The sequence below is a fragment of the Micropterus dolomieu genome, linkage group LG22 (assembly GCF_021292245.1).
Source record: "Micropterus dolomieu isolate WLL.071019.BEF.003 ecotype Adirondacks linkage group LG22, ASM2129224v1, whole genome shotgun sequence".
Taxonomy (NCBI): domain Eukaryota; kingdom Metazoa; phylum Chordata; class Actinopteri; order Centrarchiformes; family Centrarchidae; genus Micropterus; species Micropterus dolomieu.
In genome coordinates, this window is record NC_060171.1 from 15479188 (window position 1) to 15491364 (window position 12177).

At 39.2% G+C, this 12177-nt stretch overlaps 1 protein-coding gene across 3 annotated transcripts; it reads right to left on the reverse strand.

Moving 5' to 3' along the window:
• Positions 1 to 10659: 10659 nt before the first annotated feature.
• Positions 10660 to 12152, reverse strand: lg22h15orf61 (linkage group 22 C15orf61 homolog). Of its 3 annotated transcripts, XM_046037620.1 has the most exons (4): positions 12105 to 12143; positions 11809 to 11899; positions 11350 to 11621; positions 10660 to 11247 (listed from the first exon to the last, which is right to left on the reverse strand). In XM_046037620.1, exons 1-4 carry the CDS (start codon positions 12124 to 12126, stop codon positions 11120 to 11122), a joined length of 513 nt encoding a protein of 170 aa, XP_045893576.1. In that variant the 5' UTR covers positions 12127 to 12143; the 3' UTR covers positions 10660 to 11119. The 3 variants fall into 3 exon arrangements, with proteins under 3 accessions (XP_045893576.1, XP_045893578.1, XP_045893577.1); XM_046037622.1 differs by having other exon boundaries at positions 11350 to 11899; positions 12105 to 12152; XM_046037621.1 differs by having other exon boundaries at positions 11350 to 11899; positions 12037 to 12111.
• Between the last annotated feature and the right edge of the window lie 25 nt (positions 12153 to 12177).

The window sequence follows — 12177 nt, forward strand, 5'->3', positions numbered from 1 at the left end:
GGGGGGGCAGAAGAGGGTCCGTGAGTCTGAAATGGCAATTGCACAACAGTACTCTGATACGATGAACATATACAATCAGTCAGGATAAAGATCTCACCCTTGGCGGCATGAAAGGGGGAAGTGAGCAGCTCTCAGGAAAAATCAATACGGAACTGCTCATTTTGGAGGGACATGTGTGTCACAGTCAATAGGAGTTAATAGGCTGGGTTGTTCAGTGAAGACAGGCGGCTTGGGAGAGCAGCCCACTCTGACAGCTTAATACATACTGAATGGCAAGCTGGTTGCATGTAACAGTCACTATGGACACATCAAGTGTGGAATGGAACCTGATGGGCGCAGGCAAAAGTTAATTATAAAATAGAGCTGAAGGTCTTACACACAGAAGTACAGAATTACCCATTCAGTAATCAGAACAGACACAAGCAGCTGACCCACAGTATAGACACACACAGCGCACACCGTTTATTCTCTATTATTAACAATGACTATATACACAGTTGTTTAAAGCTGCTGTTCTGACTGATGATCTGAAAGCATGACCTGCATCATACTGTGTGGATGTGTGAGATGTCTTTACATGAACAATTCACTGTCTAGGCCCTTGTGTTTCGGGGCGCGCATGGGGGAACAAAGGCAACAGATAGCGGCTAAATACAAACTTGAGGGCTCCTCCACAGAAACATGCGTTGATCCCTTTTCTGCTCTAATTAATCAGTGTTGTACCAACAGGCTCATCACAGGTTAATTGACTCAGAGGATGGGTGAGGGACCTTGTGGCAAAACAAACAGAAACACATTTTTTTCCCAGAGTTTTGTAATATATTTTGCCTTCAATTGAACAAGATCCAGATCAGTCAAACACAAGAAAATGGCTAATAATAACTTCATTAATTGGGGTCTGCAGGTCACGCTGTTTGCTTCCATAAAGAAGGATTCTCCTCTTAATTAGTACCCATTAAGATCTAATTTGGATTATTATCATGTCTTAATTTTTTCCAGCTAATTAATAATTAATTACAATTTCAGTATACAATAGAGTTCCAATGGTCTGCTACATTTTCATTATCCAAATGACAGGAAAACTGTAAGTCATGGATTAATTCAAAGAAACATTAAGAAACTAGTCTAAACCATTGCCATTCAGTTGAGATCCTGGTAAATATTCTCTGTGAAAACAATCACAAGAATAAATACAGTTTTGGAAATATATAACTCAATTTTATCCTTTTAGTAATGGTTAGTACTGAGACAGAGAAGGAAAGGTGTTGCAGTCATACTATACTGAGAAAGAGTGAGAAGAGAAGTAAAAGGGTCTTGGCTCCAATTGACATTTCAATAAGTGGAACAGAGCGTTAGCAATCCATTCCCAACTTTTCTGAAACAATTATTGAGATGGTACCTCCAGGCGATGTATGTTCCTGGTCCCCGGAGTCCTGCTGGCTGAAACAGTAATTGACTAAATTGTAGAACACATCGGGGCCATTTACAAATTTGCCAAAAATGAATCGTTTAAAATGAAATGAGGGTGACTCTCAAATTAGCAAGGAGTATGATTGAGATGTGGCTCTGGGAATTAAGAAACATGATTTAGAGCTCTGCAGGAAGGAGCATCTGTGAATAGTCCAGCGTTACTCACCACCCTGCTCTGACTCGTATTTAAATATCACTGTGGTTTAAGAGATGTTCAGTAAAACACGACAATTGATATTTAAATGTTCAATAGTGTGTGAGATAGATAGAACTTATATATACATATATGTAAATTGAAATGTTTGAGTCATATATATACACACATATTACATATTACATATACACACACATATATACTGTATATGTGTGTGTGGTGTGTGTATATATATACATATATATATATATATACACATATATACATATATATGTATATGTAGATATATATGTGTATATATGTATATAAATGTGTGTGTGTACACACACACACACACACACACACACACATATACATATATACACATATATAGTCTTATACTCATGACATCAAATGTGTGACTGACTGACATTAGTGTAAAACAAAGAAAACAAGTAATAGAAATTGCCGAGCTGTAACACGGAGCCAAAAAACTGTAATGAAATGTTAACATTCAACCACACAGTACATTGTATTGTAAGAGGAAGTGACTTCAGGCTTGAGTGGAGTAATTTGAGATTATGAAACAGTTCCTTTGCTAAAAATAATACATTTTCTAAGAGCGGTGTGATAAATCATTTGAAACAAATCTCATTGGTTTAAAAATATTGTGCTGCAAGGTGTTTGGGAAAGTGATCTTAGCTACATTTTACAAGGGGTACTCATTTCTGAAAAACACCAGCAAATTACTCTGACTGTTAAGGGCCTGACAGTTTTGATTGATTGTTGTGCAGACACTGTGTTGATTGTTGCCTGTTGTGCCATTCCAGTGGCTCCCAGCAGCCATTGCTTTCATCTCACCCGGGCTAAACTCTTCCAACCAGTGATGAGTAATTACTAAGTTCATTAGCCACGCCAGTGGCCTAAAGATGTATTAAAGCAAGATTTGTCATCAACTCTCTCCACTGCTTTTGAATATCCTGACTACATTTTTCATTCAAGAAGGCAATTATTACCTTCTCTGTATGACATATACTTTTTAGAGGTGATACAGCCAAGATAATTATTTTGAGAAAATGGGAAGAGAGTAAAGGTTAAACTGAAAATGTTCTCCAGTGGCAGAGGTCCTTGATGATCCCCAATGTTGCCAGGTTCTGGGGGGAAATGTGTGATAATACTATTTACGTGCCATTATTTAGTCTTGTCACACAAAGGGGGAAAAAACTCAAGTCACAAAATAAATTGCCCTATTAACTCTTTTGTAGGTAGTCTCCATGAACCAAGATCTCCATTCAAATGTACTGCGTTGGTCTGCTCAAGGTATAATTTAAAAATATACAAAACATGTTTTCATAGTGTTTTAGGTAATTCTCTCTCCTGTTGTCTAACTATTTTTATTATTGATTAATTATTTGTCTGTAAGAAGTACGAACAAATTGTGAAAAAGTCTTCAAATGTCTTGTTTTATAGGATCAACAGTCCAAAAGTCAGATATTCAATTTAAAATGTCATAAAGTACTGCAAAGCAACAAATCCTTACGTTTAAGAAGCAGGAACCAGCACATATTTTGGCACTTTTAGATAATGTTTGGTTGTTGCTGACTCATTTTTCTGACGATCCACTAATCAACTAATAAGTTGTTTCAGCTCTAATAATTACAAAAGTGTAATTCACAAAGAGAAGATTAGCTCCATTTGCTCAGGTTGTGATGCACCTGTATGGTGATGATTAGATATATAAATATATCCGTTAGCTACTGCCCATTACAAAGGTGAACACAAAAATCCGTATATTCAAAACCCTTGATTTTAATAAATACCATGGGATACAAGTTCAAGTTTCTTTCACCCTTCAGGGTCAGGGGTGGGCGTCCAGAATCCCATCATCAGCCTGTTTCAAACCATGCATTACAATACAACATTATTGCTGAGTACTAGAATAAAAGAAAAGCAAATAACTCTTCAGTGAAGACAAAATTACACATAACGTCTTTCAACAAGAGACCTTTCCTCCATAGCTGGTGTGAAGAGAAACAGCCACAAGCTATCTTAGTGCAATGTCCAAGTAATTTTTCTTTAATAGGAAAACTGTTACTTATTGATCTGCACTTTGTAAAGCCTTCCAGCAATGCTCCAATCACCACAGCTGTCAAAACCATGGAAATACACTCTGTTCCTTTGCGATTTGATGGCACACTGATTCCCATTACTGGCACATTTCCAATGTTAATTACCTTCAACATAACATCATCTCCCTCAAAAGAGTCTCATACAGGCCACTAGTGTCCCACCAGAGGACAGCGGGGGGTAAGAGTGATAGGACAAGTGTGAAGATATCGTGCTTTGCCTGTCTAGAGCTTGTGTTGAATCTGTGCACCACTGAGTCTGGCCATTAGGCAGCATGATGGGCTTTTCTTTTCCAGACCATTTCCCATGGTCAAAATAGCATAAAAACACCATTTTGGTTCAATAGCAAAGACTTCAACTGAATAATCACAAGGGTGAAACTGTAACTATTACAGAGGCACCTCTGGGATAACCATACATAACAGGGGTGTCAAAAACACTGTAGGTTTTCTGGAGGGCAAAGTGTTTAAAGTGTATGCTGTTGGCTCTTGCTCCAACATCTGCTTTTAATTACTCAATTAGCGCAATCATTTAGTCTCCTTGACATTCATCCAAATGGCAAATCATAGCCGGAAGTTGTTCTGTTTAAACAGAGCGTTAAGAAGAGTCATGAAATATGCATGCACGATAATGTATATGGATGCTTAACTAATTGAACCAATTAAAGGGGGAAACTGGTTTGAGTGAGAACAGCGCCGGCATCGCCCTGAGGGAAGAAGCTTTGACACCTCTGATCTACAGCCTCCCCTCTCCCTATTCACAGACCTGGGCCTGAGGTCATATTTCAGCAGACAAAAGGTTTTTGACTTCAGTCATACAGCAACAATGAACCAAAATTATAAAAACATGCAGATTGAAGGCTGTATAGTGCATAAGAAGCACAAAGTAACAGCATATCCAGATTCTTAAGAAAATGTGCATGGTGTTTAGAACATTGAATCTGTCCTCAGAAACTGGAGAAAGACATTTGCGGGATTTATTAATGCATATCCAAATTCCCTTTCTGTCTTCATCTCATGGACTGCAAGGCCATTGCTACAACTGAAGCCGAAACTGTGACATGTACATTAGAGTATAATCCGTTCTTTGTTCTTCATAGCTAGACGTCTCTCTCAGATGTGAATAGATTTGAAGTATGTCAACTCAGACATACCAACAGATCAACCTGAGGGTTAAATGAATATCTGCTCGGTTTAAGACGAACTAGTTTACCTCCTCCTAAAGTTAAACCAATGCAATCCCCCCACCACAAAAAAAGAATGATTGTACCCCTGCGGTGGTGATTTCCTGCATGCTATGGATGCATAAATAAACATAGGCATAAATACACAGAGGACACTGACTGGGACTAGCTGGCCAAGTGGGGCAGCTGTTATTAAAAGGGCTATTTATCACTGTCACCCCTCTCAGGTCCCATCCCTTCTCTGCCCTCCAGCGATGTCACTAGGCCGCACAGGAACAATGTGGCTCATCCAACCAAACCTACCCCTTCTATCATATATACACAAATGCAGGCAAAAACATGCACGCACGCACGCACACATGCACACACGCACACACGCACACACACACTTTTTTTTTCACAGCTACACGTACACAAGTAAATATGTATAGCTTTACCTGCTTTCATATGTATATTGTGCGCATAAACTGGAATCGACTTCTTGTTTGATGACTTGGTCGAAACAAACACAAAACCAAGAACCTCGCTCCTTTCAATTTCCGTCAGACATCTACAACACAGCTACACTGCACACACCGTTCATTTTCCGCTCTGTTACTTTATTGATTGTGGCCACAATTATCCACTTTTCTGAAGCACTGCATTAAGTGAATTCCCCCTTTGTTGGACAATAAGTACAGAAGGTTGGCTAAGTCATGCTATTCCTCAGCCTAAGGGGACAGTCTCCTTCTCCTGCACCCTCATCATCATTAGCAAGCCCAGATAAAAACACACCTCAATTAGTCCACCTCTGCTGGGGGAGCCACATCAAGTAAAGCAGACGCTTCCAACTGACCCATGCCATAACTTCACTTACAAGAGCTCAAGCCATGTCCACACTGAGGGTCCAAGATGGCATTATTGAATAATAATGCGTTGCTTGAAGGTGTCAGCATTCAAAGGGAGCCCTTAATTAAATCCCAACGTATTTTGTCTGTCCTGCAATACAAGTTCGAAAATAGTATATGTACACAAATAACCCGTTGGTAAAGAACTGTAGCCTTAGACTGTACATACAATGCACAATCAGCATGTAATACTGATATGTAGTCAGCAAGACTCTGAAGAACTCTGAAAGAACCTCTTGCTACTAGAGTTTTACTTCTTACAACTTAAATACATAACATGCATAGCAAAGTTACATTAGATAAAAGATATATCAATGAATATTTGCCATAACATGTACAGTATTAGGGCAGCAACTAACAGTTATTTTCATTTTTGCTTAACTTATTTTTCAATAAATGTTTTGTTCAATGAAATGTCAAAAAATATTAAAACAATTCCAATCCCAACTTACCAGAGCCCTAGGTGAGGTCTTGTTCTGTGTGATTAAAAGTCTAAAACCAAAGGTATTCAGTTTACTATGATATATGACAGAAAAGCAGCAAATGCTCCCATTTGAGAAGCCGGAATATGAGGAATTGTAGCATGTTCTCACTATTTTTGTTTGATAAATGACTGACTGAAATGCTTAGTCACTTATTAAGAGTTCCAGATTATTTTTCTGTCGATCGACTAAACGATAAATGGAGTAATCCCTTCAGATCTACATAACATAGTTTATTTGGGATTTCTTGTCCACATCTACAGAACATCAACCAGCTTTTTAATTCACAACTCCCCCCATTTCTTTCATCTAAGTACTAGAGGTCTACACCACCTATAAACCTCTCACACACAGCAATCCACTCATGATTATTGAAGTGCTTACTTAACCAATTTAAACCTTTAATTCCTATTAATTCAATATAATAGCCACCCTCTCTGCCAGAATTAACAACACTCCAGCAGAAATGTACAAGTCTCTGCAGGCCAGAAAAAGTCAACCCAGCAAATTCCATATTCTTTGATAAATATGTAACAGTATGTATATCACTGTTAAAATGCATAACCCTCGTGTAAGACCCCTATCAAGTCTGCTTTACACCTGTATTACATTTCTCCCTCAATCAGCAGCTTTTCTGAGACACCGGCCTCCCACGAGGAGCAGAAACCATTACAAGGGACTGCAGCTCATTTGCAGAAAGATTGGAGATCACGCTGCATCAAAAAGTATGTGAAGCATTTCTGGGAACAAAATTGATTTATTCCATTTCTATGTTTGTATGCAGCATCAGTATCAGTGTATTTAATGTAAATCCCCAGTCTGGCATTGAGTTGCTGTGTAGGTTGCTGCTTATTGTGCAAGTAAGAAGCAGGGCAATCAAATGACACAAGGGGCCTGTTCTGGTGCAAAATAAAGGTATTTAAACTTTTTTTTTTACAAAATATTTTGTCTCGAACTTAAGGATAAAACATATATTAACCAACCAAATTATACATTGTGCCTTTCTCTAATCCACTAATGCGCTTGTTTAAGCTACACTGACATTAGACTGTACGTTGGTGAAATAAAAGGCATAAGCAAATAAATAAATATTTCTGAATATTTCCATTTTGACTTAGGAAAAACAGATCAAGCAGAGCCCGTGGCTAGAGGAGCCTGACTGCATGCTGGTGGGGGGTAAAAGACAGCCTGGGGGGTGTGGAGGGCGTCTGTTTTTTAATGAGCTGAAACTTTAAATACTGCATAATATATAATAAAAATGGATAGTTCATTTAACTCTCCGATAAGTTGTGGAAAAACTATTAAAATCTATTACTCTCTTAATGTCAACAGAGTAAGCATTAAGTATGAATGAAGAGAACATGATACCACATCATCCACAACAAAGGAAAACAAAACAATAATCAACTTGAACTGGAAGAAAGAAAGGATTTGGGCATAGAGTTAAGCGCACAAGCTTTAGGGCATCAACTAAACACAGTAAAAAGCAATGACAATGATTTATTAAACTATACAAATTTGGATACAGTGCAAAATAAGCACAAAATGAGGAAAACCTGTCCAGAATTTGTATTTACTGTAACTTAGTCCTAATATCAGCTGGGAGTGGTTCAGAAAACCAAGAACAGGTGACTGACAGACATTTCAGCCACCCACTGACAGAAGCTTTGCCAACACTGATTGGCACAGCAGGTATAGTTTTTAGTGTTTCTAAAGTCCCCTTTCCCCTGTACACACACGTACACACACACGTACACACACACACACACACACACACACATAAAACACGTCATTAAGAAAAAGAAGAAAGAGGGGTTATAAAGACAAGAATTATGGTGCCCCCTGTCATCCCTGGGGTCAAGAAATGCACCATAATAGATTTTTAATGGCTTTAGTACACTATCCCCCCTCCAAAAAAAAAAGAAAAGGTAGTGATTCAAGTGTCAATGACAAGAGGTTGGCAATTATTAAATGTTTGATATGTCTCACTCTGCTTAAGTATTATTTAAGTATTGCTCTTCCAACACTGATCAAAGTGTGCATATGCCTGCAGCTGGAGATGTTTCTAGTTGAAAAGTAATGAGCTTTATGTTTCAGTTGTCACATTATAATTCAAAAAGTGCCATTGCCACAGAGAATATTGTGACAATGTTGGCTGACACTTCTGCATTAAGATGTAATTCCAGCGTGATCCTTAAAGTGATCTGAGTGATGGCTCAGGTACCCCTGCTGCTCGTGGAGCAAGCGCGGAGACGGTGCTGGTGGCCGATCCGGAGGCTTAATAATGATAACCTCGCCAGCATTAGCTGCAGGGGTTGTTCACACAATAATTGTTTCTGCCAAGCCATATATCTATATGACAGAGAAAAAACGGTTGTGACTTTCCTGCTGAATAATTGATTTAAGCATTGGCTGCATCAACTATTTCAAGCAGTTGAACGTGGTTGTACTATTTATTTTTTTTGCAGTGAAGAAACTGTGAACTTATTAGCTAAATAGAAGATAATTACAAGTCTCTGCAAGTTGATTAGCAATTTCACTGCTGAACATTAACAATTTACAGCAACACTACACTCAATTTCAGCACTTGTTTTGCTTTACTTACCTAAATTCTAAACAGTACAAGTATTTAAAGATTTCACCTTGACAAAAGTTATTACCAGCTTCAGCATGCAATTAAACTTGCCAAACAGGCATTCATTCTTTGTTCATTACCACATTAGTTGCGTGTTGGGTAATTTAGACACTCCAATACAGGACAAGACTACGACGGCTATTAAAAGGCATAAATCTCGCACCAAACACTGATATATTTTGTTAATTTACAGCATTAGCTGTACAGCAGCTCATTTGCAGTGCAGATACCCTAGACCTGCACCGGTAGTGACTGAGGTTCCATGTGTAATGCTAAGCCTCTGCACAAGCTGAAGGGGTGCCCTCCCCTGCAGTTTAGAGTGACTCAAAGGTGAAGCCCTGAAAACAAATACAATGCACTCACATGCTCCACAGTTTAGATTTCACTGACTCGCATCATCCTGTAATAGCTGCACACAAAGCTGCAGTCAGTTGCAACCCCATGCAATTGTGTCTGGCTGTACAGCGGTATCAATGCAGCTCGCAGGTCAAAGGGTCAATGAGTAATTAAGACATGGTTGCCTGAGCATTCCCCATGCACACTTTCAGTACTGATGAAAGGTTTGAAATGAAAGAGGGGGATTTAAGTGCAGCCTGATACTATGGATCAAATTTCCATAAGTGTGTCTAACTGTTCCTTGTTCAAGGCAATTAGTATGATTAAGAGATAGTGTGTGGTGTCATCATGCTGAATTCTGCATCAGGTTTGGGAATTTTGTACATGACAGATGTTACATTGTATTCTTTCAAATGTGATTGAGGAGTTGTGCAAAATACTGCACAACCACGAACTGTAAATATCTGTTTAATGTCTGCTTCAGTAATTAGTGCTCCTGTCAGCAGAACAAAGCTTTCTTTTTCAGGGAAAGGAGGTGATGGTGGTGCTACTCTAAATGCTGGTTAGGCCTACAAAGACTCATATCTTAAGACCATGAGGAAGGAACATTTAACAGCTTTTGATATTATTTTATATTCAATTCAATTACCCAGTTAAATCTTCTTGCATAGAACGAGTAAGACACTCATGAAGACGCTGTACATAATCAAAAGCATGTAGGCAGATTGCGTGGCATTCAAGTGCAAAGAAGGTCAAAAGGTGCATTGATTTACATGTACAACAAGAAATTATTAGTTCGCTTTCAATATTGCTAAAAATGAAGAGGCCAGAGCCAGAAAATTGAGGTCGCCAATAAATGCTATTAGTAGGAGATGCTGAGGGGTGAAGAAATCAATATGGCAGTTTGTCAACCTGCCTCTCAGAGGGAGCAGGACTCGGCAGCAGAGGTAAGTGTGCCCTGTCAGCAAAGCACATTACCAGAAATCAAAGGCCAGAGAAGGCCTGAAGGAAGGGATGTAGATGTCTCTTTACAAAGGCCACACTTTGGTAATTAAAACCTATTTTATCAGACCTGTCTTGTCACTGTTTTTTTCTCTACCACTATTGATTATCCGTTGCATGCAGAGTGATCACTAATTTACCTTTAAATAAATGAGCCAGGGTTATTTAAATTCCTGTATTTGTCACGCAAAATGAAGCCAAAGACATGGCAGGATCAAATAAACACTGCCACTTGGTATCATCTATATGAATTATTAATTCTTAAGACATGGGCATTGAAGGAAATACAGTCTGTCTCATTTACCATCACATTGCTTCAAGAGCTAATCTTAAGGAGCTGGCTGATCCTTATGACCAACAAGTGTTAAGTCCATGTGGCAAAAAAACCCCCATTACAGCCAAAGGACCTGTTGTCAGTTCATACACTTTAATATTCGTTGCAAAAATATACTTTTACAATGTAATGACTTTAAAGACACATGCACTGGAGGCTGATATGCTAACAGACGACGCTGTGAAAAAATCCAGGAAAGTGTTAGACATCCAGGTAGTGTTAAATAGTCTATTATTTGAGAAACTTTCCATGAAATTTTAATGGAAAGTTAGCTTTCCAAATAATCACTGTCAGTTTTATATGTCAGTGTAATAACATGCACAACTGACTCCTTCAATGCAACTTTTAAATCTTAAATTATTAAACACAAATTAACCTGTGCAGTCAGACTATGGGAGCATTAATGACACAATATGGCACTTTTGTCAACAGGTGCACCAGGCTATCACCTTGGGAACTGTTGTATATACAGCAGCTTGGCAGACAAGAGTGTCTTGAAAACACATTCAAAATAGTGATTTCTTCATGGTTTAGTATGGTGCGCCTTCGTCTTCTTTGTATGCAAAATAGACTGTGATGGGTCCAACACTTGTCTGCACTGTTTCTGCAGCTCCCACCACCATCCAGCAACCAATGCCATAGGCCAAACAAGGGATGCCTGCAATAAAAGGAAACGGTGATTATGTAGCGCTGCAGTTTAAAAAAAATATAATATAATAATTGTCTGTCTCTAATAATAAAGTAGAATGTATTTACTGACCCAGATTAATAACTTTCAACATGGTGAAAAACGTGTCTTCGAAGTCCAGGTTCTGTGGAGGCGCTTTGGTACAGTGATATTTTATAAAGGGGAAGCAGCCTGTTCTCAGGATGTGGTAGTTGGATTCTTGGACTCTCCAGTTAAAGTTGGACAGTCCAAACTGGTCATTGTGGACGGCGCTGTAGCGGACACAGTAGGAAGTCCACGGCGGGAGTTTACGCTGCAGCAGGTGGCAGGTCAACACCTCTGAGGCAGCTGGCCGTGGGCTTCTCCTGCCAAATGTGCTCGGAAACAGGGCGATATTTACAAAAATGCCGTGTGCCTTCCTCAAAAACTCCTTCATGACGTTAACGTTAGCAGAATGGTTCACCTTTGCTGCGGTTCATGTTTTATCATCTGGACTACGTGTAAATTACTCACAGACAAGACCGATAACTAGCGGATGAAATGTAACCTTACCGACATTTTAAAATCAGCTTATGTAACGTTACAACGGCCAGACGTGCTGCAGCTGTGCGTCCTTCCAAGCGGTTGTGTAAGGAGTACGGTACTGCACACAGGACAATTTACATGAGCAGCCAGCAAACAAGACAGACGGTTCCTGTTAGTGAGCTAAAGTTATCCCGCTGAAGATACCCCACTACACGTCCGGATACACATGTTGAATAACATACAATGTGTCTTAACCTGCTGAGACCTGCAAGACGTGCAGCTCCCTGTGCAGGCTTACGTGCTGTAATGCTTGCTGCTCTAACCTGGTACTATTGCTAAAGTCATCCGGTTGGAAACGCAGCGCTGAGCAGTTGTTCCTCTGCACCAGAATCACAG

Bases quoted from the DNA above. Each gene is read 5' to 3' on its own strand.
- lg22h15orf61 (XM_046037620.1), bottom strand. From the start codon at position 12,126: ATGACTTTAGCAATAGTACCAG. The intron at 11,622-11,808 runs GTAAGGTTACAT...CACATTTGGCAG, and splicing joins AAGCTGATTTTAAAATGTCG to GAGAAGCCCACGGCCAGCTG. The intron at 11,248-11,349 runs GTCAGTAAATAC...CTTTTATTGCAG, and splicing joins GTTGAAAGTTATTAATCTGG to GCATCCCTTGTTTGGCCTAT.